This window comes from Heteronotia binoei, chromosome 1 (assembly GCF_032191835.1).
Source record: "Heteronotia binoei isolate CCM8104 ecotype False Entrance Well chromosome 1, APGP_CSIRO_Hbin_v1, whole genome shotgun sequence".
In the NCBI taxonomy this organism is placed as follows: domain Eukaryota; kingdom Metazoa; phylum Chordata; class Lepidosauria; order Squamata; family Gekkonidae; genus Heteronotia; species Heteronotia binoei.
The window spans coordinates 99,417,940-99,445,305 of NC_083223.1; the positions used below are offsets into that span (position 1 = coordinate 99,417,940).

Below are 27,366 nucleotides of genomic sequence, written 5' to 3' on the forward strand. Positions count from 1 at the left end.
GAGGCAAGACTGAATGCTATTGTAGCCCCAGTAATAGCTGTTCTGAGTACACCTTTAGGTTCTCTGTGGGGAAGGGTGCTGATGGATCACCCAAAGTCTCGTCTGGGGAGGGCACAGATGTGCTCACAGATCCTGCATCCAAAGTTTGGTACAGTCCTTCAGTGTGATCCTTGATGGGAGGGATCTTGCCATGGACTAATACTGTACACAATTTTGGAAGTTGCCAGAGGTATGGACCTTGTGAAGATTTCCAGGGCCCCCATTGATTTGGCATCATGAAGGGGAAGGGAAACCAAGGCTTCTCCAGGGGTGGCCATTGACTTGGAAGCGATTTAGCAGTCTCCTTTTTTCTGGGATGTAGAGGGAGCTGATGGCGACATCTCAAAAAACTTTGTCCTCCAATGACCTCAGGAACTAGACAACATGCCTAGAGGGTGAACTTGTTTTGGGATACAAAGAGAACTTGAGGTTGATTCCAGATGTAGAATCACTGCGTTGAGGGATTTCAATCTGAAAATCATTGGTGTCGAGCCCTGACTTTAAGGTGAGTCAGCCTATTGAAGTAGCAATTCCTGTTGACTTTGAGATGATAGTGACACCCAGCCTCAAGGGGATGGATACCATCTGTTCCAAGGTGAGACAGATCAGTGCTGAGACAAGGACAACCTGGGCAGATTGCAGCAGGTAAGGGTATGTGTTCAGTATAAACTGAACAAATTACTAGAAAATACATTATCATTCTTTTATGGGTATTAATTCGGCCCAATACTATGGGTATTAATTCAGCCCAATACAGATCAAAGGATCTGATTGGCTAGAAGAAGAAGATGATGATGATATTGGATTTATATCCCGCCCTCCACTCCGAAGAGTCTCAGAGCGGCTCACAATCTCCTTTATCTCCCTCCCCCACAACAGACACCCTGTGAGGTGGGTGAGGCTGGAGAGGGCTCTCACAGCAGCCGCCCTTTCAAGGACAACCTCTGCCAGAGCTATGGCTGACCCAAGGCCATGCTAGCAGGTGCAAGTGGAGGAGTGGGGAGTCAAACCCTGTTCTCCCAGATAAGAGTCTGCACACTTAACCCTACACCAAACTGGCTCTCCAATATAGCTAACCCCGTATAAAAGCCAATCCCAGCCCCCAGCTTCTATTTGGGTTATCTATACCAGTGGCCCCCAACCTTTTTGGGACCAGTTTCAACGAAGACAATTTTTCCACGGATTGGGGGGGTGGGTACTGGGGTTTTTGCCCCCCCTGCTCATGCCCATCCCTGCCCCCTTGGGAGTCTTTAAATGGGGGGGGGAGACTGCAGCTGTTTCTGCCACCACCCCACTAGGTGGCCAAGCAGCAGAAGGCCAATCTGCCTTCCCCTCCCATTTAAAGAGGGGAGGGAAGATTATTATAAAGAGCCCCACTGATCACCTGATTTGTGGGGGTCTATAAATGAGGGGTAGGCTAAGGTCACAGCAGCGCTGCCTCTTCTACCAGCCCAGGACCCAGGCGGATGAAAGAGGTGGTGTGGCCTCACTCCAAGGCTGCCTCCCCTGCAAGGGGAGGAAGCTTCAGAGCGAGGCCACGCTGCCTCTTTCGCCTGGGTCCCAGGGCAGGCAGTGGGGCTGCTCTGCCTTGTTCTGCGGCCCGGTTGCTAGCAGACCATGGACCGGTACCAGCCCGGTGGTTGGAGATGCCTGATCTATACCAAGGAGAGGAGCTGAGAACTCTGTGCTGCCTCAGCGGGTGGGCTCCTCAAGTCAGGCCTGCATGTGGCAGCAAAAGACCTCCAGGCAGGAGAAGCTTCCCAGCCAGGTCTGTGTGTGGCAGCGAGAGACATCCTCATTGCATGCAGATCCTGAGGCCAGCATTTCCTGGGTCCACAGTTTAAACCGGGGGCATAAGAAACCTCCCAGCCAGGTGTGGTGAGACGAGATCTCCCTACCGCACGCAGATCCTGGGGCCAGCTCTTCTTGCCCAGCAATTCTCCATTATAGCTTATGAGAAACACTGACCATAAAGGTTCCAATAGGGTATAATAGAGCTGAAAAAAAATCAGCAATCCTGAATATTTATCGAATCTCAATACAATACCAATATTCAGGAATTTAGGAAAATGATAATTTTCATATACCCAAACAAAAAAACCCACTTTTTTTGGTGGAGTGTTTGGTCTTTTTCAGTGGCAGCTCTGATACCAATCTTGAGATAGATGACTGACTTTGAGCTTCCGATACCAATGGTGTCGGCACCAAAACCATTGACTGAGCTCTCATCCTTTTGTCCATCTGGGCCTATTTTTCCCTATGGGTGTCTGAGGCTCCCAGGGCTTTCTCCCACAGTGCAGCTTTGTCTTGCTTCTCTGCCCTCTCAGGCTTGAGGGGGGAGCTGGTGATAGGCCCGGTAAAAAGCCATATTGTGGCCCTCTCCCAAACACAGAAGGCATGATCTATGATCATCACAATCTTTCCATTTTTTGAAAAGGGCCAATCCTACCAGTACTTGTTGGAAGTATTTTTCAAAATTACTCACTGGTGATCTCACTAGAAAAAACTTGTGAGCCACCATGATCCAAAGCAGCTCAAGAATTCATCACTGGAAAAAGAGAGGCCTCAACCTCCCCCCCACCAACCATTTTCCCAAGCTAAAACCTTCCCTGCTGTGGGGCTTCATGTGCTACCAGTGCTGCACAAATAGGCCCTCAACAGCAGTTTCAGCTCAGGAAAATGGCATGGGAAGGCTGGAGCTTCTCCTCCCCCTGGCATGTTCCCAAGCCAGAATGGGCCCTGGTGCATTTGGGAATATTAGTTCTTCAACATGATGTCTGTAAAAAGAACACAGTTCAGCCAGGAGAGCCCTGACCTGGTATGTCTAACAGGTAAAGGGTACTTTGGCTTGAACATGGTTACCCATCTGAAATTATCTCTGCAACCAGAAGATCTGGGAATATTTTACTCCATTCAGTTTGAAAGTTGGAACTTTAAGGATTTGGAACAACATGCACCATACATGTAACAACAGAATTCTAGTGGACATATCTTTATGTGTCAAGAAGCACCTGAGTCCACTTGTGTTCTTTACAGCTGTCTGCTATTCACTGGGCAGTATGCTATTTCACCAACAATATCTTAACCTTTCTAGATAGACAGAATACGGAATGATAATGGTTTCGAGATCAACAGAAAGCTACTACAGTTGATAACTGGAAACACCCGGCCCCTAGTTTTTGCTGGGTTGGAGAGCAGAATATAGGCTATGAGCTTTAATCTTAAAAATGTGGCCTGAAGAGGGAAAAATTATTTTGTTTATATATGCTTTCCTAAGTACATACACTGTGTCAAAGGAAAACAATTACTTAATCAGATGCTAAAATGGTCAGAATGGGCCCCCAGTGTGGTTCTGTGGGCACCATGGTGCCCAGCAAGTTTTTCCAGAAAACAGATGGGGCTGGGTGGGGCTTTGCCCAACATTGTGTGCAGATTTTTTAAAATGTTGCTTTGGCAACAGCTAGTACCACAGCACAAGGATCTTCATTTTGTGACTCAAAGTAAACTGTGACAGACATTTTATTTCTGGCTCTGCTTACTGAGGCAGCTCTTCTTTGATAGCCATTTTGTGACTCTGTCCACCAAGCTGTATCAGAATTCCAAAGGTGCCTGCAGGCTCAAAAAAGCTGGGGATACCTGGGTTAAAATGCTAGGACAAAAGTGCAAAGATCGACTTCTAATGCCCGTTTGGCCATGAAGATTTCTTAATGATTTGGTCAGTCACACTCTTTCAGCCTAATTTACTTTACAGAATTGTTATGAATATAAAATACATCTTCCAGCTCATTCCTGTGCAGTTACATGAATACATGTGTCCTGGCGGTCTGATGTAATGGCTATAATGTCAGACTAGGATGTGGGAGACAAGGTTTGACTCTGCCATGGAAGCCTGCTGGGTGACTTTGGGCTAGTGACTCTCTCTGCATAACCTACTTCACAGGGCTGTTGTGAGGATAAAATGGAGGACAAACCAATGTAAGCTGCTTTGGGACAACACTGGGGAGAAAAATGGGCTATAAATATAAATACACTTCATTTTTTGCTTGCTGTCTTCCACCAATCAAACTGAATACTAACAACAGATAAATAAACTCCTTTATCTTATTTCCTTTCTTTACCCAATCTCACCCGATCCCCGTACCACTTATCCTAATTCTTATTTTAATCATAATTATATTCCTCCTTTTTGTTTCCAAAACTTCTTTCTTTCACGGACTACCATCTTTACACACTTAATTTTTTAAAACTTTAACTATCTTCTCTCGTGTCTGCAAGAGAAAGCTGGACAGGGTTACCTCCATAACTGGATGCTGCGGAAACATCTCCACAGTCGGAGGTCTTGAGAGGGCACACCCACCACCTCCTTGCTAATCCATTGGCTTTAACAATTCAATTCCCATTTTCCCTTCCCATTTATCATATCTTTATCCTATCTTCTAACTATATGCATATTCTCCTATTAATTGCTCTCAACTTCTCTTCAAGAAAACATAATTCCTGATTCAAACTCTTCCAGTCAAGTTTAATTACATTATTTATTAATTACTTGGCTGATGCCTCATTATATGCAGTAAAAGTTTTGATTTTCCATATTGACCACTAGATGGCCTAGCGGTAACCATCTATACTGAATTCCTTTATCACGTAGAATCTTTGTTGTTTTTCTCAGTCTCCTCCTTGCATTAATTACTTCAGCTGGAATATTAGGAAATAAAAAAACTATCATGTCTTCAAGGCACAGTCCCTGTTTTCCCTGGCAATTTTAAAAAGTTTGTTCTTCATCTGTAGTTGTTTAAATTCAACAGCAATGTCTGGGGGAAATGTTGTCAGGAGCCTTTTTGGAAATGTTTAGAGGGAAGACAGAGGTGACAATCTCTTGGGAAGACTCTGCTTCTCCTTCTGTGAGAATCTGACTCAACCATCTATTAAAAGCCATAGTGAGGTTTTCTGTCTCTCCAAAATTTACAGATATTCCACAAAGCTTGGCCTTTCTTTCTCTCAATTTTAACTCCTGAAATATGATCTTATTTTTGGCCCAGGACTCAAAATCCTTAAAGCCTCTGCTGTCTTTTTTGCCATCTGATATGCAGCTTCAGCTTTCTTATCAGTTGTTTTCAACACTGCATTGAATTCATCCAATTTCTTGTTAACTGGTTCGACTGACTGTTTAAGAAGTCCAAGTTCCCTTTTTAATTGTCCAACCTCTCCGCTAAGAGGCCTTATATCATTCTTAATTTCATTCTTTGTCTCCATTAGGGCATGCAATATCTCAGTCTGTTCGCTTTGGGGAGGGTAACTCCCTTCCGCCGCCATTTCCTCTAACACAGAAGTCTCCAAGTCAGAATCTTCAATCTCTTCTAAGTCAATATTACCCTTTCTAGGAGGCCTATAGGGAGGGTTTTTAGTACCTTTCTTTGTTCTATTCCTTCCCATTCTTGACTTTGATGTTCTTTCCAAAATTGTGTTTTCTGGGAGTAGTCATTAATCTTCTGCAGGAATAGCAGGAGCACAGGAGGGATGCAATCGGCCTGAAGCTCAGTTACCATGCCCCCCCCCCCCGCCAGTTTATGAAGTATTTCATAATGTACTTGCACTACAGAAAATTTTGTTGTGGCTACTGACAATTCCAAACAGTACACTATTTAATTTTGATGGACACCAAGTAAAATTCAAACATACCATTCACATTAAAATTGGACCTACAAAAATGCCACTGTAAATGCTAAAAACCACCTCAATGTAACATATTTACAACAGGCATATGCACCCACCTGAGCAACAGACTAACATGCTTTCTCTTTTCTCTTTCTCAAAACGAGTGGCCTTTTCTTCTTTGCTGGCTTTAGCATCATCTCTGCATTCCTGTAGCTGCTTCATTTTTTCCATAAGTGCTTCCACTTCACTGGAAGGCTCCGTGGTCTTAAAAGACAAATAATCACATTTACTTAATCTTGAGCTATAGTGCTGCTGTCATATATCTCCTTTGGTTGTTTGCGACTGAACACACACACAATAAAATTCACTTTGTATCCTTACGTCACTTCCAACCTCACTATATTTGATGCAAAGAATCCCATGTATAGAATTAAAACAAAAGATTAGGACAATAAACTGCTATTTATTCTCTCAATAGCCTTCACTCTGCACTAATATCAAGCAATAAAAGCTGCAAGGTCTCTATAGCTAGTGCTATACATCATCAATGGACACCAGGCTTAAGGTTCACTCATGATTAAAAAATCAATTTAAATCTTTTTTTTAAAAAAAAAAATTAAAATAGTAATTGCAAACCATGTTCTTTCAAATGTGTTAGTGCTTCATGTAATCTATCAATTCAACAAGGAAGAAATCCAAGAACATATAGTTGCTGCAAGTGAATAAAGATGGAGCCACCATGGTGTAGTAGTCAGAGTGTCAGGCAAGAATCTGGGAGGCTTGTGTTTTAATCCCACCCTGCCACGCAAACTTGCTGCGTGACCTGAAGAGGAGAATGTTAAGCAACTTCCTCCCCATTGAGAACAAAAGTGGGTACAAATGAAGTAAATAAATAGGATTAATGTCTGCCTTATTATATAGTGCTTCTGTTATGCATGTAGAAGACAATTTGGCCAAAGAGCAATTTTGGGGGTATCTTATATGAATAACTGAAGCATGCATCAGGACCAGATCATTCCAGAAGATTCACATTAAAAGTAGCACCCCATCCTGGTGCATACCAGCAGTCAATATACACATCTCCTGACCCCTTCTCCAGTGTTTCTCTCTGTGAAGCAAACATTTCCAGGGGCAGGTGTTCTGGGAGTGAAAGGGGAGAAATCAGTAGGATTTCCAATTGCTTGAAGAAAGAAAATGTCCTGTCCCTTTAATGGGATGTTATTTGCCTCCATGGCATGAAAAGCTTCAAGCTTTCTGTTTCCACATATTAAGCCTCTATTAAAAGGGATAGGCCTGTATACATGCCCCCATGTACTCAAGAACACATTCTGGTAGAGCCAGAAAGCAATTTTTCAACAGTTCATGCAGAAATTATACTCCAATTGCAGCATGTCATTGTACATTACTATTCTTACGCAGTCAAAGATTAATATAAATACATCAAACTTTCAATAGGTCACTCTGTGTATGTCCTTCACAGTTAAAAAAACAGCAGTGACGCATCCAAGTTTTCCAAATATGCACATGTAAATAGGAAAGCTTCTGTTTTCCAGACACCTGTTTCATTTTGCTACAAAAGATTAACATGCCTACCCCTCAGGAAAAGCCAACAAAGATCTAGGAAATACTTACCAGAATATTTCTAACTGGGCTCTGTGTCTCACACATACTGTGGTTTCCATTTGTAATATCACAAATGCAACAGTCACTGACAGAGGGAGGCCTGAAGGTGTGACCACCATCACAATGAATCTCTGGGTTGATTCCACAGCCAAATGTGAAGGAGGCAAGAGAATGGTAGTGTGTAAGAAGAACTACAGCATGGATCAGTTCTGCCAATGACCAGCTATGTTCTTCAGTCTTTAACAGTTGCTTTGGGAAAAGAGAGAGAGAGAGAGAGTTAAAGAACTGTCAGTCTCGGACACTCCATTTTGTTTATATTACCCTCATACATTTAACTGCAGAACAACCATCAGATCTTTCTAGCAATAAATTACACTGGTAGAAGATACCAGTTTGTTACTATTTCTCAGAAAGCAGGAAACTTCCAAGGTTGCCATCAAGGCTGGAGAAAAATGCCCTGTTCTTTTAATAGTGGCTTAATGTTTGGAAATTGGCAGCTAAAGCTTTTAATGGCAAGAAAATAAATAACATCCCATTAAGCTTGTATTAAAAGGACAGGCCATTTTCCCTCTAGGCCAGGGGTGGACAACGGTAGCTCTCCAGATGTTTTTTGCCTACAACTCCCATCAGCCCGTCATTGGCCATGCTGGCTGGGGCTGATGGGAGTTGTAGGCAAAAAACATCTGGAGAGCTACCGCTGGCCATCCCTGCTCTAGGCTGTTGGCAAGAAGACTTGGTTTTATACTCCACTCTTTACTACCCAGAGGAGTCTCAAACAGTTGATAATCTTCCCTTCCTCTCTCCAAAACAGTCATCCTGTAAGGTAGGTGGGACTGAGAGGGCACTGAGAGAACTGTGCCTGACCTAATGTCGCCCAAATGGCTTCATGTGGAGGAGTGGGGAATCAAATCTGGTTCTCCAGATTAGAGTCCACCACTGGCATGATCCTAGGCCTAGTGAGGCCTACAGGGAAAACCTGTGTAGCAGTAGCTACAGGGTATACTTCTTCTAGAATCTCTTCTGTCCCTCTGATTGGGTAAAAGCAGATGGGTGGGAACTGGGAAGAAAGCATAAAAAGGCCAAGCTACAGACACAGTTGCTCTGCCTGGAAAGGGCTAAGCTGGAGGCAGGTTGCAGTCAGAGAGGGATCCCTCATCCAAGGAGGGTGAGTGAGACTACAGGGATTAGAGGAAAGGAATGTTTAGGTAGTTGCATCAGGATTTTTATTTCTTTATACCAACCTTTATTGTTTTCATATTCACCATTACATGAAAAAGTTTCACAACCCACTTATTGTGTTTGAGTACTTATAATAAACCTCACATCTCTTTGGCCACGGTTAAAAGGTACTTGCTAATAAGGAAGACAGGGGTGGCTAGGTGCCCTGGGCCCTCCCATATAGACCCTTACCAGAGTGGTGGCAGGCAGCAGGAAACCCTTTTCTTGGCCCTCTGCTATGTGACAACCACTCAACCACTACTGGCTCCCATGGCAACCCTAGCTGAGGATACTGGAGACATGATGGAGATCTGCAAGCCACCTTAGGGCTTTCTCAGCAATGTACTAAGGAGTACCTTTTAGTTATCTTCTCTCTAAATCCATGTTATGCAATTGGATCTTCCTGCAAACAGAGATATGAGCAGTTCCCCAATTCCTCTCTCGTTACAGTTGGTATATATACTGGGTGGACTTGCAGACAAAGCTTCAAGTTAAGGCCTTAATTCATTGTGGTGCAGAAGATACATACAGCTGCTTATGTGCAGAGTGCTGCAGACAAATAACATAATATCCTATTTTGCACAGCTTTGTGTTTCTGTGGTTTCAGAACATTTTTGTCTGCTTATGTTCTGACTCAGGAAGACAGTTCAAACCCTGAAAGTTTACTTGGTTTGACCTAAGATTAAAAGCAGATTAATGCCCTTTAAGATGGCTCACTGCACCATATTGGAAAGCCCTGTTTGAGAGAGACCGAATACTCTGCCCTAAAACTAGATAATCTGTATCCTGCTTAAACTTTGCACATTTCATAACTGTTCTGAAACCCATGGCAAGAATTTGCACAAGGCACAAAAGCTTCAAGGCCATGTGCATCCAGGTCTACCAGAACCAAAAATATACCCAAAAAACACGTTATCAGTGAGGCACAAAGATCCTTGGTCTGATTCCTTCTGCAGCACAGTTTAAATAGTGCCACAGGAGAAGCTGATCCAGCCAGGATCTGCATGCCTCAGGGAGAGATCTCCCCAAGGTTATGCAGATCTTGGAGCTGGCTTATCCTGCGGTACAGTTTAAACCAGGCTGCAGGAGAAGCCAAGCCAGCCCTAGCATCAGGTTGGCTTTTTTAGAAAATCTGAAGAAAAATACCATTTTTTTTTAAATTGCACACCTATAGTCACAAGCAGTAGCAATCCATCTTCCACTAGGTGACTCTATCAGCCTGAGCAAAATGTGGGAAAGCATTTTCAGGCTATGGCTAAATTGGTTCACTTTCTGCTCATTCCCCTGAATGCTTGCTCAAGTAAGCTCTTCCAAGTGCACTCAGACTTTCTCTCCAGTGTTCAAAGACTGCTTCCTCAGCCTGTTAGTATGAGAAACATAACTAGGCCTTCTACAAGTTGAGTTACAGATTGGGTTACTTATCTAAGGTACTGGGGTTTTTTCTAGCAAGTACTGCTATCAGTAGGCAGTTGGTTTGGTAGCAGTCTCGGTATCAGACAACATTTACTCGTCTGCCATACAGTTTATGAGTTGGGGATAACTGGAAGACGCTGTTAAACTCTGCAAAGCTCCGCCATAAACATTATTAGCAGCATTTTGATACTTTATAACAACATCCACATGTTTAGAATGAAATTCACTTAGTGTGAGAAAGAAGAAAATTAATGGTATTTGAAAGAAAATACAGTTTAAATTATAGCCCTTCCTTATTCTAAAAAATGAGAATTATGTATTTATAGTTCACCATATTTCATAGGTTCAGGGAAGACTACATAATTTATTTTTTATAAAGCTAACAGTGGGCTATGGAAGAACAAAAAAAGAATAAGTAGGGAATGACTCTGGAGAAAGTAAGTTCTACTGACTTTTACTCAGATACTGTACTGTTAAAAAGTACTGAACTTTTAGCAAAGATCTGTTAAGCTGAAGTTTCACTAGTCAGATGTCCACTGACAGAGTAATTAATAATTTAAAAAAATGCCAGGAAGAAAAATGCCCAGTAAAAAGCACAGCACTGTAGAATTCAAGGAATGGTGATTTTGAATATTATAGTTTGGCCTCATTTGTTCAAGTTAAATAAGTTTTAAAAACTATGTTTTGATATATGCAAGACAGCAGACCCAATAAACCTGAGTTCAGAAAGAGACAGCACTAAGTATTTCGGAAGCAGACCCTGTGGTATCCTTAAATGACCCTTCAACATCAGATGCTACATGAATCATAGCTTAAGTAACAGTGTCCATTCACTTGAGAGTTATATCAAGACTGTCAAGTACCAGAGCACTAAGCCATGCTCAGTAAGCAACACTTGGAGTATTCCAGTAGCAAACAGGACTTCCAAAACAGAATGTTGTTTAGCATAACCATTTTATGTTTCTCTTAAGACGGCTGGAATGTTAAAGCATACATAAACACTTAAAAATCACAGAGTGAAAGTTACAGAGTAAAAAACTGTAGATCCACAAAAGCTAAAGAAAACATGTATATACATTTTTAGTAGCATATTCTATACAGATAAGAACTACTTACTTCAATATGTTCCTTCGTAATGAGCCATGGTCTGTGTGCCAAGATTTTGTTCAATTCACCCAAATTCTGTAGTTTCTGAGGTGCATTCTCTAGACCATTCAGCCATTTAGGGTCTCCCCCAACATGGAGAAAGTCACTGACATGCAGATTAACCAAGTAAGAGCACTGGTGCCTAGCAGCTGCCTGGAAGAACATACAAAACTATCAAAAATAGAAATTCCCTGTGGTGAAGCTCCTTGACTATGGATAGGTGAAGAAAATGTTAAATAGCAGATATTAATCATGCTACACTGCAAAGATGCTATCATGTTTGTATTGTTTTGTATTTAATAAAATACTATAAAGTAACACAAAACTCTCCATTACAGTAGCTTCTACTTCCTCACCATACAGAAACATTACCTGGTGCCTGAATAGGTTCAACTCAGAAAGGAATGCTACTAAGTTTATTGGGTGTTAAAAAAAGGTAAAGGTGAGCAAGGTGCAAGCACCAGTCGTTTCCGACTCTGGGGTGATGTTGCTTTCACAACGTTTTCATGGCAGACTTTTTACGGGGTGGTTTGCCATTGCCTTCCCCAGTCATCTACACTTTCCCCCCAGCAAGCTGGGTACTCATTTTACCGACCTCGGAAGGATGGAAGGCTGAGTCAATCTGAGCCGGCTACCTGAAACCAGCTTCTGCTGGGATCACACTCAGGTCGTGAGCAGAGTTCAGACTGCAGTACTGCAGCTTTACCACCCTGCGCCACAGGGCTCTGTTACTTGTGTTACTTGTACATAAATTTATTTTATCCAACAAACCAAAAGTCCATCTAGCCCAGTTCCCCATTTCCTAGAGCAACCAATTAGATGGCATGAGGAAACAGGGCCCACTTGCATACATCATGAAAATAGAGCCATTCTGTTATTTTAGTCCACTCTAAGTCTATCTATATATTAAAGTCGTGTAAACGATCAGAATGGCATTTTAACAAGAGTTGTCATTGAGTGTTGTTTACTCTGGACTGTAGATCGACTTGCTATTTAGACTTCCTGAAAAACTGTGAAAGTACTACTAGAATGTCAACATCCACCCCTTTGGAGCCCAACTAAATAAAATATAGTATAGCTGAGTAACAGTAACAGAATACACCCTGGACCGATTTCCCACTAGCCTTATGCCGCTCTCTTGCTCCTCTTCTCTGCAGAGGCTTCCATCCGATTTCACACTATATGCCCCAAGGCTGCAACTAGCTTCGCCTTTTCTGCAAGGCATCAGAAACTGGTTTTTAGAGGATCTTGTCCGCTGCGCGAAAGAGGCTGAGCAAGTTGCAGTCCCAGGGCAAATAGTGTGAAATCAGACAGAAGACCCACAGAGAAGGAGAGTGAGAGCAGCATAAGGTTAGTGGGAAATTGGTCCTAGTTAAAATAGTAACAGAATACAACTAGTTAAAAAAATAAAGAGAACTGCTATTCTAGCTATTCCATATTCCACTGAAAGGCTTAAAATAGCAACTTTAATTAGCAAGTGTCCTAAATTAAGACAGAATACTGAATATTAGATTCAAACAATATATTATACAAAGAAGTTATCATGTTCTAAATGAAGGATTCATTCTTTATATTTTGTGATCCTGGTTGTAACTGTGGGGCAAATACTGAGAGACAGTATTTCTGCTAACTAGAAGAGTTTACAAAATGTCTAAGTTTGTTAAAGAGTGGATCCTATGACTACCTTCCATTAAGCTAAATCCTACATCTCTCTTCTGCTAAATCTTTCTTCAAGAGAAAAATACTTCCTCTAATTGATAATTTAGTTTTTCTGGTAGAGAACTCTTATAGAGGAAGATTTGTTCCAATCCTATATTTCCCCACATATGACCGATATATATTTAAAATAATGTTAAAAGTCACACAAAATTCCATTATAGCTTCCCATTTCATAGGTCAACCAACCATACAAACTACCAGATTGATGGTTTAACAGGAGCCATCATTGGGTGGCTGTTTACTTCCCTACTTCTACTTGCTAAACAGATGTCCTGATTTTACTAGACATCAGCAGACAACCCTTTTGGTACAACAAAATGATAGAGCTGTGCAAGATACCATTATTTATTTATCCATTTTCATTTATATTCTGCCTTTGACTGAGATTCAAGGTGAATTTTATGTATGAGAGGACTGGTCAGTCAATCAATAAACTGACTACAAAATATAGCAATATTTGAATGATAACAATATGGCTTCCAGCTTCATAGGCTTAACCTACCATGATACCTATGTAGTGTCGATAATGAAGAGGCAGTGGCCCATCCATCTGCAACAAATAATGCTGAGTTTTCAAAAAGCTCTCTAGATACTGTGGATGGAAAACCATCACTAAGGCAACGTTGTCCAAACGCCCTAAAGTTGTAAAAGACTCTGCAAACAAAGTATGCATTTGGGTATCTTCAGCACTCACTTGAAGAATCTGTTTAAATTAAGGGGGGGGGGGAGAAGAATATTAGCAATGTTTTCAAAAACAACCACCCTTCTGCATATTTGTTAATAGCTCACAATCCCAAACTAGATTTTGAGCCTAATGTACGAAACGGGATTTTATTCATAACTTCTAAGGTTTTCAGTATTTGCCCACTAAAAACAGTTCCTTGCCCGATTACAACAAATCAATCACTTCCAGGAAGCATATGAAGGACTGGATTTCAGGCTCTAAAGGTGCAATAGCAACTTTCCCAATATGCTCAGAGCTATTTTGGTAGTTGGTTACAGCAGGGAAACATGTTTATTATTATCCATGTTACTCAGATTGGAATTTGAACTAATTTATTACCATCAGGGTCATCCAGTCTCATAGCAATCAACTAACTGTAGAGACAGAACAGAGTGGTAGCGTATTGGTTAATGTAACCCCTATAGTTGAGGAATGGCAACTTATTCTTTAAACAGTAGGTACCACAGTTAGAAACACTGGTGTCTTTTTTAAGATGCACTAAATTTAAAATGTGCTATTAAATACCAAAATTCCACACAGAGATTACTGTTTTCTAACTCAGCAGATTCAGTGCCAAACTCTCACGATGATTTACAGCAGTCATCACAGCATGCCATACTCTGAACATCAACAGCTGGTTTCTCAGCCAGAAGTAGACTCCTAAAAGTTTTCCTGAAATGCAGCAAGCTCACCATGTACTTGCAAAACAACTAGCACCATTACGCACCTCCATCTCTGGGATGAATCTGCTTGGTCCTTGTCCCAGTGGTCTAGGAATCCTAACTCCAAGTTCCTAGAAAAGAAAATTACACTATCTGAACTTTTAGCTATAAACATTTCAGCTGTGGCTCCAGGGAGAAGCAAGAATTCACCACGGAAACAAACAGAGCTGCCCTTGTTTCAGAACTGCTGTCTATGTGCATGGAAATTTTCTATCCGTGCTTCATAACCAACCACACTTGTTTACAGTATACCATATCGCTGCCACTAAAAACAATGAAACTTGGTTCACTGAAAACCTTGTTTTGCATAAAGTACTTGGCAAGGTGTCTAGAACAAGGAGTTCAGTACACAGCTGCCAGAAGAGTAATGTCAGTGATACCAAATGTGTTTGAAGTACATCTGTAAACCAGAATCGAAGCCTTTTGGTATGTTTCAGGAGGTAACAGAGTTTTAATCTTATCTAAAAAGCTGTTCTATATTGTAACCACAAAATTACATGATACAGGCAAGCTGGCCACTTAAAATGACAAAGAACAAGTAGTGATTTCTCACATAAATGTACAGTCTACTTAAAATACCACCTACCACAAAACTTTCACTGAAACCACAGATATTTTATGCAGAACTCAGATTCTATAATGAGAAGAAAGAAGTCACTCCATGAGGCCTATAGGGTCAGCATATATAATTAGCAAACCCACCACATGAACAGAATACATTTCCCTCAACAACTCGGCCAATTACAGTACACATACAATAAAAAAGGTGAATTTCCTAACATTAAAATTTATCATAAAAACAGGTTTCAGTAATTCTATAATGCTCAAAGTGATTCAAGAGTTCGTTTTACATTGTTAGCTGCATTGGTAGCCCTTGTGCAGGCAGAAATGCAAAATATAAGCTTTGTAAACAAACAAAATAAAAAATTAAATATAGCTTCACTGAATACTTTAAATGGCTGCCTGTACTTTTTTGTGTAAGATGACTTCATTAGGGAGAAAAACTTCCCCTTTTTTCAGCCATCACAAATCTGATGCAATCTTCTCATCATAAAAAAGAGTATTTTGTAGCATATTAAGGTAGGCAAGCAGCAATCATTAGGACATCAAACTACGGAGATCTGAGTTCCTCCAGTTCCAGTTAGCTATGAAGCTCACTTATATAAACTTAACTTTTTTAAAAAAAAACCTGTACATGTACTGTAATTAGGCTTCCCAAATCCCCCGCCTGGGCGGGGGACCCCCGATTTGGAGCCTCCTCTCCCTGCTCGGCAAAAATCCAGAAAGCAGGGGGAATGGCGGCCCTTCCCACGCAGCCTAGATCCCAGCAGCTTCTCCTCTCCCCTTCCCACCGATCCCTGATGCTTCTCCTCCTCCCTTCCCTTCCCTTCCCTTCTCACCTTGGATTGCAGCAGCTTCTCCTTGCCCCTCCCCTTCCCACCCAGCTCCATCGCAGCAGCCGGAGCTTTCCCAGGCTGCTTCCTGCCCCGCCCCAAAGGACCATGTGCCTTTGCACCTCCTGAGGTGGTGAAAGGCTTCAACTTTCTGTAGCTGTGTCTTTGTTGCTGTGAAGAAGCTGGCTGGTGAGTAGAGAGCCAATCCCCTACATCAGATTTGCGAGAGGGGTGTGTGTGTGGAGGAGAGGGAAACGTCTTCATTATTCCCTATGTGGAATATTTCTCATAGGGTATAATGGGGAATTGATCTGGAGGTTTCGGGGGCTCTGGGGGAGCTATTTTTTGAGGTAGAGGCACCAAATTTTCAGTGTAGTATCTAGTGCCTCTCCCCAAAATACCCTCCAAGTTTCAAAACAATTGGACCAGGGGGTCCAGTTCTATGAGCCCCAAAAGAAGGTGCCCCATCCTTCATTATTTCCTATGAAAGAAAGACATTTAAAAAGGTATGCTGTCCTTTTAAATGTGATGACCAGAACTCCCTTGGAGTTCAATTATGCTTGTCACACCCTTGTTCCTGGCTCCACCGCCAAAGTCTCCTGGCTCCACCCCCAAAGTCCCCAGATATTTCTTGAATTGGACTCGGCAACCCTAACTGTAATTGGCCCAGTTGGAGAAAAAGTGCACCCTTCTAACTCTGCTTAGAATCATGTTGTTAGTGACAGTGGGCCACTGACTCGCTTAGCCTGCCCTACCTCATAGGGCTGGTGATTGGTGAAGATAAAATGCTTAAAAGGAGATGTAACCCTGCACTTCCTGTAGTGAGATGAAGATAATCATTAGCAGCTAAAACTTAACATTTATGAGAGTAGTAATATAAATATCAACAAGTCATGTATTCAGGTCAGACTGACAGATCTCCAAATTGCAGAAAATAATTCTACTTATTTTATTTCTGGTAAGGAAATAGCTATGTTATTGAATAAACTGGCACTTCCTGAAATACAACAGAAAGAAGGAAAATCTCTGCAACATACTACAGAGGCCAGTTATTTCTTGCCTTGGACATCTTGCTCTTGCAATAAAAGAATAAAACTGCCACAGAAAACATTTTTTTTGCAACGGGGTAAATTTATTTGTAGGTCATTAACTGAATGTCTTCATGAAAAAGTGAATCTTGTAATTTTATAGACATACTCACTTCCAAATTCTCAAGTAGCTAAAATATACTGTCTCTGATGTAACCATATAAAGCAATTAAGAGTTTTAAAAGTCTTTCATGATCATACTACAAGTAGATCCCAGTATAAAACAAATTAATAAAATAAATATTACTATGCTTATTAGCATAAGAAATATAAAAGACATCACAGTAGTCTCCTATTTTCTACTACATTAAGCAACTCTGTAACTCTGTTCCTGCCTAAATTGTTTAGTTTTTGAAAATTCTATCTTGCCAAGGCAACAGTGATAACCTTAGCCAACTTTTTAACCAATGCAATTACTTCATGTTGTCCTTGTGTGCCCCTGTCTATCATTAGCCCTATCAGAATGGCATGCAGGGCCTAGCCAACTGCAAGGGAGAACTAGGAATTTTCTTATCGGCTACTGCACCTTGCCTTATAATGCCTGCTTCTGCAACATACGTAGTTGAAATGCTGCGGACTGAGGGTACAACTATGTCCCTGCAGCAACTGTCACCTGTATTGCATAAGTCTGTTTCTGAACACAAACTGCATATTGGTGCATGTTGTAGCTGTTTGGTCATACATGCACACAGTGCAATGCTTTTGCAGTACTGCTAACATGAGAAGCTAAGCCCTTAGTCACAAATGGCCTGAGTTGGCTATCCCCAGTATTTCTACACACATACCAAATGAGGAAATGTCAGCATTATGCTATTAGATTAAGCTGTTGTCATAAAACAGAAATACACTCAATCATTTATAAATTAACTTTTCAATATAATCTTATAAGAAGCTAAGTTGAAGCATTTATACATCACATACAATGCATTTACTCACGTCTGCATTATCTAAAGAATGTAAATACTTCCTTTTCTCATTTAGAGCTACCCTGCAGAGATTGCAATCCTATTTTAAGGCTGCGCAGTGCACACTTGTAAACAGGAATGGATGCTCTGCCTCTTCAAGGGAGACATATCCAGCTTTCAAATTAAGAAAAAAAGTAACTGCTACTTTATGCACACAGGAGAAGTAAAGAGGAAGATGCCAACTACTAGCTTCCTCCAGGCACACTTTGCATGCTTACTTTCTTAAAACATTTGCATGGTACCTCAAGACTTTTTCTCTTGAAAAATGCTTCCAGATAGAGGGTGGTTTTGACTGACAATCGATCAGTCAGCCAATCAGCACTGTGCAAATCCAGTTTACACTACAAACCAGAAAAACAGGTTTCCACTGAACATAATAATCTAGGAGAGAAATTGCTCATGCACTCAAAAAGTGGCAAGTGAGTCAGGGCTCACTACACCATACACTCTGTTTCCTAGTTGAATAACATACACTGGTGGGGAAACTCATGCGCCGTTCTAACAGAGCAAGCAGCAGCTTCCTTGGGGCCATTTTAGTTTGGGAAAATAGTGGAAGAAGGGAAAATCTTAAGCCTCCTCTCCCTGCATGCCACCAATCTAACTCAAGGCACATGTGCTTCAGAATTATGGAATTCCCAAAGACACACTTGTTGATCCAGCCCAGAGAACAGCACATCATGTAGTTAAGCCCCTTAAGTTTCCACAACAAGTGAGTTCCTTAAATGATGTTTCCTTACTGATGGGGAACCAAACTAAAGAGAGATCAAATTGCCCAAAGCTGGACCAACTCCATTCCTGAGCCAAAGTTTCTTAACACCTTAGAATTAAAACCCAAACAGTCCAATTATGTTTAGAGAGGCTATCTTTACCTTAAGGGCAATGCTTCTTCCAAAGTTCATCATGAGGTTCAGCATGCTGGCTAAATATAAAGTTGTTATATGCCTTACATATTTTTTGAGAACAAACTTTGAGTTCAGTGGCATCTTTAAGATCAACAACATTTTATTCTGAGTATAAGCTTTCCTGCACATGCACACTTCTTCAGATATACTGAAACAGAAGTCACCAACATTACATATAGATAGAAGGTGGGGAGGGTGTTGCCAAGAAGTGCTAATTAGTGTCAAGACGCCTAAGCAATAAAAATAGCTAAAACTGGATGAAGGCAAATGGTAAGACCTGTGAATAGCAGATAATTAGCATACAGCATGATAGGAGTTTACAAACCAATGCGAGAATTGAATGACATTAGCACGTGTAGAGCGCGAAGAAACATATCTCTATAAAGCCTTGAGGGTTCCATTGTGCTTAGTGTTGTAGTAACCTGTAACTCAGCAACCTTCCATTTTAGTCTGTTTCTGCAATAAACTTTTCTTTGCAATAAAACAGCTGATCTGAGGTCATCTGTTTCTGCAATAAACTTTCCTTTGCAATAAAACAGCTGATCTGAGGTCACCCACTGAATGTCCTGGAAGGCTGAAGTGTTCTCCAACAGGATTCTCAGTTTTGTGATTCTTGATGTCAGATTTGTGTCCATTTATCCTTTGGCATAGGGTTTGCCCTGTCTGCCCTAGGTAGAGAACCAAAAGGCATTGCTGGCATTTAATGGCATATACAATGTTAGAAGATGAGCAAGTGAATGAATCTGAGATGGTGCAGTTGATGTTAGGTACTGTGATTGTGTTGTCTGGGTGTATGTAGCAGCAAAGCTGACAACTATATAATAATACATAAAACTTCATTGGTCTTAAAGGTGCCACTGAACTCCAAGTTTGTTCTGATGATGGCCACCTGAACATTATTTTTAGAATAATCCAATAGTTCAAGGAACAATCCATAAAGGTATCACAAAGAGCAGGGATGGCCAAATATCAGTATGCAGGTATCATTATATAAATATTTGTTCAGTCTGTCTTGGAAAAGAAACTGAATTTGAGCCATTCAGATAGAGTGTTTCTTGGGGGGAAACCCTCATACTTTTCTTCAGAGTGACCAACCCTTTCTTTTTTCTCTCACATTCACATAACAGTGCCCCCTCCTGCAAATACTGCAGACACAGAAAAAAGAACACACAAACACAGAAAATAATTTGCTCCTAAAGGATACTCCCACATTGCCTGCCCATCTTCAAAATGCAAGCATTTTTCTACTTAGAAAGTAGGGGAAGTCTTTTAATTGCTTATGGTGAGCACATAGAGACTGAAGGTGAAGAACAGGAATTTATCCCCATATGTGATTAACGCTCAGGGGGACATGTCAGTGGGTGTGAGTATGGGCTAAACTGAAAGTTAAAAAATCCTCCCCCACAAGATCATATTTGCAAATCTCAGTCACTGAAACTAGCTATGGGGTGGATTTTTTGAAGACTGTAAGCATCAGAAATGCTGAGATAATTTTATGATTTATGTAAAGATACCTCCTTAGAGAGAGATGACAGATGAACATTAAGGTAGGCAGTGCTTGCAACAGAACTGGGAGAGGAGCTTCCAGTATTCTCACCCCTGTAGGACATGAGTTGCCACCACATCTAGAGACAAAGTCTTTCCATCCACACGTATTCTCAGCCTGACAATGACATCTCAGCTGACCATTCTCCAGGCAGCATAGCTAGGGAGAAGCCAAACTCCCAGACTAAGAAATTGGCTACTGATGATCTGGAATAAATCTAAATGATGAGCAACTATGAATGTTTTAAGAATTTCACTGGTTCCTTACTGCTCTTTGGTACTGAACCTGTTGCTTTTAACCTACTTGTTCTGAACATCCAGAACCTTCCAGATCATCTTCTCTTTTAAAGTGAACTCTCTGTTATCAGTCAAAAAAGACCAAGATAGTTCCCTTCTGGCCATCAGCATGAGCAGGAATGGTGCATGCCCCATGTACCTCCACTGCAAACTTGATTCTTCCTTCAAAGGCTCATCCAAATTCAATCATTTTCCAAAGTTAAATTGAAAGTTAGATCTTTCTTGAAAATCTCATTTCAAAATATGTTGTTTATCTATTATCAACCAAAAACAACAGATGAGGAGCATTATCACTTTGCACACACTATTTGTTAAGGGCTGTCTCAGTTCCCAAGCCTGTAACTTTATTTTATGGAGTTCTAACTTTAATTTTGAAAGGAGAAACAGTATAAGAAAGGGAGCTGTATGCCCAAAACCAGATCCCTTGAAAACACTTGGAAACCATAAGTGCCCTAAACAGTGTAGGCTTATGAAAACATATACCGGTACTCATTGCTTTGAAATCTACCAATGAGGACCTCCCTGGGGTTCAACCCTTTGCAGATGGAATGCTATCAGCTACTAGAAGCAAGGCCTTTTCAGCTGTTTTTCCAGTATCCTCCCCAGCACATTTAGCATTGGCACTCTCCTTCATCTAGTGGCAGATAAAAAAAAAAACAGTTTTGTTCCACTTGACCTTTAAAAAGAATGCCTCTGTTAACTGAGATGATTTCTTCTAATTAAAATTCCACCATGCTGTTCTTTTTTAAAATTCTACCTTCAGTTTCCATTGATTGTGATATTTAATATTTTTATACATAAAGCACTCTACTGATGGAAGACAGGACTGGAATTCTGCTAGTGCACTGCCCACCCCACTGCCCAACTGTCTCCCTGCCTGAGCTTGTGTTGCTGGCCTCAGATGTGATGATGAGAACTCCTATACAGGTTGTCTAGGGAGACTTCAATATCCATGCCAAGGCTACCTAGTTGGGATTTCAGGATTTCATGGTCTCCATGACAACCATGGGCTTGTTTCAGGTAATAATAGGGCCCATGCACTGTGCAGGTCAGATTCTTGATCTGCTGCTTTGTTCTGGACAGTAAGAAGGTGATCTAAAGCTGGGGGGGTGAAGACAGTCCCCTTCTCATGGACAGATCACTATTTGCAAGGGTTTAGACTTATAAGGATACCAAGGCTCCAGGGGTGTGGATTGCGATGAGCCATCCCCAGTCTGATGGATCCACTAGGTTTTCAGAATGCATTGGGGGATTTTTCTGCTGATACTGTTAGCATTCCTATCTAGACCCCACTGACTTCTGGAAAGGGAAAATGACCAAGGAAATTTACACAACTGCACTTAGGAGCCCTCTCTCAGGTCAAAGAGTCCAGACGACCCTTTGGTTTACTGAGAAAAATGAACAATGAAAAGACAGGGGAAACGGCTAACAATGGTGAAGAAAGACGGGAATAAATGTGATAAGCAGAGGTCCCCAACCCCCCAGATTTAACCTTGTTGACAACAAGCAATAAGTTCTACATGAGCATTAAAAGAAAAAGATTTAAGTTAAACTGATTCCTGCTTTGCTTTCCATTGAAAAAATATATGGGTGTACAATAATTGATGTAGTAATTTCTCCAGTTCTCTTCTCATATATCGGGACAGGAATAATCTGCAGTTTCCGTCCCATACTACTGAATCTCTTAGTTTCATGCCCCAAGTTCCACACCTCTCTCAAATGTCATTTCAAGACAATAACTCACTGATCATGACACTGTTGATACCAGCTACTGGTAATTCTTTTAATGCAACAACTGGTTGCATTAAATACCTATTCCAGGTTATTTTGACATCTCTACACAAGTTGATACACAAAACTAGTTTTCATGTTTTCATTTCTGCTTGAGACAATAACTACAGTGTCTTAAAGGGAGGCCAAGCCTCAGTGATACGCCTTATGAGTTTTAAGAACTGCTGTATCTAATAGTTAATTTACTGGTCTTTATATACAAACAGGGAAGTTTCTGATTGTGATGAAAGCATTATGTGGTCCATGAGATCTCTTTCATTGGTCTGAAGTTTTTCTCCCACCAACTGCTTCAACGGAAGTCTATATGCTATGAAAAATTATAATAATGACTCACATATGTACAGCTTTAAGGTATTATTTTCTTGTCTATCATTTAACATTTTGGCACCTGATCTCCTGAAGAGAAACATTTTAAAAACTAAGCAAAAATGACTGCTCTTCCACATTATGTATGATTTTAAAACATCCCCATTACATTCAGCTACTAATGTGACAGGTCTATTTTCATTGGTGGGCTGCCACAACAACTTATTGGTGTAATTCAAATAGATGTTACACATAATTCACTACTTATACAGACTTTGGAATTCCTACACAAAGTACTCTCAACCACCATCTTCCTCAAGAATAAGAAAGCAAGAGATGAGAAATACATATACTAATTTTTATATACAACTCCACTACTGTGTACAGAATTGTGTTAGCTATTTGCTGCATGTACTACCCTTTTCTTTATTATATTTATACTCTGTATAATGCATAATACATTATACTCATTCAGTAATACCAGTCTATTACTCATTCAATGTCACCTCATATTGATTGTACTGATCAGCACTGTGCTTGTTAGATGTCTATGTGTATGGAGTGTTATCAATTTACACTGTGTCTTTGAGTCCCACTGAGCTTTGAGCCTCAGTGAGAGAGAAAGCTGAACCAGAAACGCAGCATATAAATAAATAAAATGTATTAACTTTGTGGTTACACATGAAGCTCCATAGTTTACTTCTCCAGCAATGCATTTACGATGACTTGCTCACAATACCCCAGCTATGCAAGAACACAATCTACAATACAATGCAAGCAGTGGAACTATCCTTCTATATTCTGTAAGGCAATTTTGACAGGACTAAAGGAATGTTTTTCATGCATTGAGGGACTGTCTCAGAACAATATGCCTAGGATTTGAAAGTTAGCACACCTTTGACTATTATTTTGGAATATCTACATTTCAAAGATTGTCTCTTTTTCTTAAAAAAATGAATTGTTACAGCTGCAAGAAGCTTTCAAATTAGTGAAGCTGCAGTCCACAATCAAACTACATTGCATATTTCAACCTATTCAAGATTTTAAAAGATCAATAACTACAGTGTAAGGAGTGCAATTCTGTTGACAATTTAAAACATTATACTCAGAGAATTAAATTGGTCTGTATTACTTTGACTTCAATTTTGAACTGCATTAAGCTATTTTTAAAGGTAACTATTATACTTATCTGTTCAGAATCAATGTGCTCTTCATCAATGTAACCAGAAGAAGTTAACAGAAACAAATCATAACACTTGTTTTCATTACCACATCTGCAATGTGCAAAAAACCCTGGTCCTTCCTAGAAGGATGACAAGCACCAACTGGGCAAACCTCATCAAAATACCACCCACCCACCCCCGTCCATAACATTACTGCTGTGAGCTTTGAACCATTGCTTCGATTTGCATTAAAGTGATCAGAGTTAAAAGCTAGCAACGGGGTGACTTGAAGTGACACAGAGCTGCTTCCCTTAATGCGTTCAGGGCAGAAGCGGGACGCCTTTCAGTAAACAGCAAAGCCTTTCTGGGCTCCATTAAACAAGCTAAGGAGATAAACGCCTTTCCGAACTGACTGGTTAAAACACGGCTGAAAAAGCCGCCCAGACCCCAACCCAGTCACTGCTTCAGGAGACCCGAATGCCTTGCCCCATCCCTCTACCTTGCGGCGCTGGCTCCCACAGCAGTTGGATGGAAAGCCCTGCACGGCTGCATAGCCCTGGCTCGCCAGCTTCATGCCTGTCACAAGGAGCTACTGCTGCTGCCGTCCAGCCCAGTGCGCGCGACCACCGCCTCGCGTCCCACTGCAGCCCCCGCACTGAGCTTGGCAGCAGCGTGCTCGGACTAAGAAAACAACCGCGGGGAAGGCGGAGAGTCTCAGGAACAGCACAAACAACAGGCCCCGCAGAGCCCGCCCCTTGACTGCTGCCTACCAATCACCAAGACGCAGAGGGACTCGGGGGGTGGGGCAAAGCAAACTACCTGGAGACAGGCTCCGGCCAGAGAGCAGCTCTGCGATTTCAGGCGCACAACGACCCTGAGCGACTGTTTAAAAGAGATTTCGGGGAGAATCCGCCTTCTCAGGTCCCGTTTAGTAGATGTGTTTGCAGTGGCAATTGAGCCAACAAGCACAGCTGTGCGATCCGAGCATGCAGAAGGCATTTTTATTAATGATTAAGCTGGATTCCGCCCCCCCCCTCGCCCGCGTTTCTGCAATGCACACTTTAAGAATATTCAGGGATTTTAAAAAGAGAACTCTTGACATCATTCATAAAGTTGTGTCTTCTGTAATCTGCAAAGAAATCGCTGCCTAGGAAAGATGGGTGGTGACAAAAATGGGGAGATGGGCAGGAATTGAGAGTAATACATACATTTGAGCAAATTATTGGCAAATACATTTTATTTTAGACTCAGGTGATTGTCAGGCTGATATTGTCAGAAAGGTTTTATGTCTGAATTATTGCATAGTTACAAGAAAGGGCTTCTTTTTATGACACAGCGCAGATGAAATTGTATTTTAAAAGTCAAAGAAGCAGACATAGAGATACCAACTATTTCAGTTGCAGAATGCTTTAAATTTACTTAGACTAGATGACAGGTGCAGGTGAAATGGGACAAAGGCAGTTCAGGAAAGATTTGTGAAGAAAATCTTGTTAGATGGCATGTAAGTTCATGTCCAGCTATCCTAGCCACTCCATGCTCTGTGACATAAAGCTGCATCCTCTCAAGGAGGACAACAACAAAAAACAAATATTCTGCACTTTGACCATTCTAGTCATTCGACCCATGGTACTGAAGATACCTCTTATATTCTTGAAATCTTTTGTTTCAAGTATACTAATAGCCTAGAGCTTGGTCAGATGATGTGTTGATACTCAGAAAGTTTATACCTCCTTAAAGGTTGAGATATGCAAAGGTCATCAGTACCCAATCTCACAAAGCTAGGTCAAGTGAATAGCCGGATACCTCACTTCTCTTTCTCTGGATCACAAAGGAGCCTTTGACCTCTTCTGAGGCACATATGCTGTCATTCTTTTCCCAATGCAGATACTCCTTATTCCCTGTCTGGTGTTTTGTTCTATGTTTACGACTACAAAGACAAACCAAAGTCGCCTTCTAGCTACTGAGTTCTTGATCTTCTCTTTTCCTGGCTTAGTGATGCCATTTCCTCTATCTTGTCAGTTTCTTTCTTCCTACCATTTGCCTTCATCACCTGCAGGCATTTCCACAGAGGCTACAGTAATACTCTGATTGCAGTTTAGTAAATACACTAATTTTTTAATATTCTTTGTCCCTTTACTGGCCACATAGTGTGAGATAAAGACTATTTGTTTATTTGAACATTATGGTAGTGAGGCTCACTCTTTCCCCTTAATGCCTCCATCTACTCTAGAGAAGGCATGCTTGCAGTGTAGATAGCAGAGACAAGATGACCTGGGAATGCTATTTCTGGGGGTGGGGGTGGTATGCTGTATTTAGGCCCAGAAGCATTTATGAACAGCATAGAAGCAAGGCTCACATTTCTGAAGAACTGCACACAAAAAATCTCCCAGTGACACCTGCTTGGGCCGCATTCCCATAATAAGTAAAAGAGCTTATTTGTGCACTATGAGAAGCATAAAAGCAGCACCTTGTATTTCTGAAGGAAAGTACAGAACACAGGCTCAACCTGCCACAAGACTCATGAGCTCAAGGCCCACAAGTCTCCTTGTGGATGATAAGTGTAAATCAGCAATCCTATTCCTGCCTCCCACAGCTCCTGTTCTCTTCCCTACTCCAAGTAACACAGCTAGTGGCAGTAACACATTTCAAACCTTTCAGTCATCCCAGGGGGCATTTTGTTGTTGTTCAGTCGCACAGTCGAGTCCAACTCTTCACAACTCCATGGACAAAGTCACGCCAGGCCCTCCTGTCTTCTACCATCCTCCGAAGTCTGCTGAAATTTGTGTTAGCATACAACTCACCATTTGTAAAATCTTGAGCCATAACCATATCTAGTCGTGTTATTAATCATATATACATTTATTCACAATTCAGTGCCATCCTAAAAGCTGATGCTCCAGCTATGGAAAGGCTTAAGTATTATGCTTCTGTGGGTACCAGCAATACCATTACAAATATGCACTGCTACTGCCATTCCATTACTGGTAATGAAGATCTTCAGTTGGCTTTGACATATTACCCAACAGCATTCAAGACCTCTGGGTTAGGGAAAAAATCCTCCATGCACTACAGTAACAGCCCTTATGTTTTTTCTCAGGTCATTTTTGTCTTCAAATACCAACCATTATTTCCAAAAACAGCTTGACTCGCTTTATATCACAGATTAAATAAATGCAATCTTCATCAAAACTCAGTCAAGAAAATTAATGGGAAAAGGCAACTGTCTGAAATGTTTAAGACTACTTTTTTTTTTTGCTTTACATCATCAAAAAGAATAAACTATTGGACCTACTGCAAATTATAAAGGGAAAGCTATGAGTTTCCAGTCTATCATACTTTCTCAAAAAGTACAAAGGGAAGAAAAGTGAAGCAGGAGACAGAACTGAGGAAAGCAGCAGAAAACAGTTCAAACAGGTCATGCTCAACTTTCTAACTTTGCCCAGGAACAAAGAGGTAAGCTTAGCAACAGTTTTACCCAATCAGAGATCAGACAAACAGGTACAAGGCTCAACTTATCAAAACCTCAGAAAGTCCAACCTCCCCAAGCAGGCTCTCTGATTGTGCGTTGTAGAAGCCTAGTTTCATAAACAAGACACAAACTAACAAAGCCTTTATGTTTTAACATTCCCCACTGGTTGAATCAAGCAGATGTTTTT

At 41.1% G+C, this 27,366-nt stretch overlaps 1 protein-coding gene across 3 annotated transcripts in view; it reads right to left on the reverse strand.

The window, feature by feature from the left end:
• Positions 1-27,366, reverse strand: part of SESN1 (sestrin 1) — a 62,955-nt gene that overhangs the window by 5,747 nt on the left and 29,842 nt on the right. The window contains exons 1-6 of one of the 3 annotated variants that reach the window (XM_060237939.1): positions 24,210-24,448; positions 14,265-14,330; positions 13,316-13,516; positions 11,065-11,247; positions 7,327-7,566; positions 5,811-5,958 (exon numbers count right to left, since the gene is read on the reverse strand). In XM_060237939.1, coding sequence (XP_060093922.1) covers positions 5,811-5,958; positions 7,327-7,566; positions 11,065-11,247; positions 13,316-13,516; positions 14,265-14,330; positions 24,210-24,284 — 913 coding nt within the window. In that variant the 5' untranslated portion in view covers positions 24,285-24,448. Of the gene's footprint in view, positions 1-5,810; positions 5,959-7,326; positions 7,567-11,064; positions 11,248-13,315; positions 13,517-14,264; positions 14,331-24,209; positions 24,449-27,366 lie in introns of those variants that run through there. The other 2 variants (XM_060237931.1, XM_060237947.1) reach the window with 2 other exon arrangements.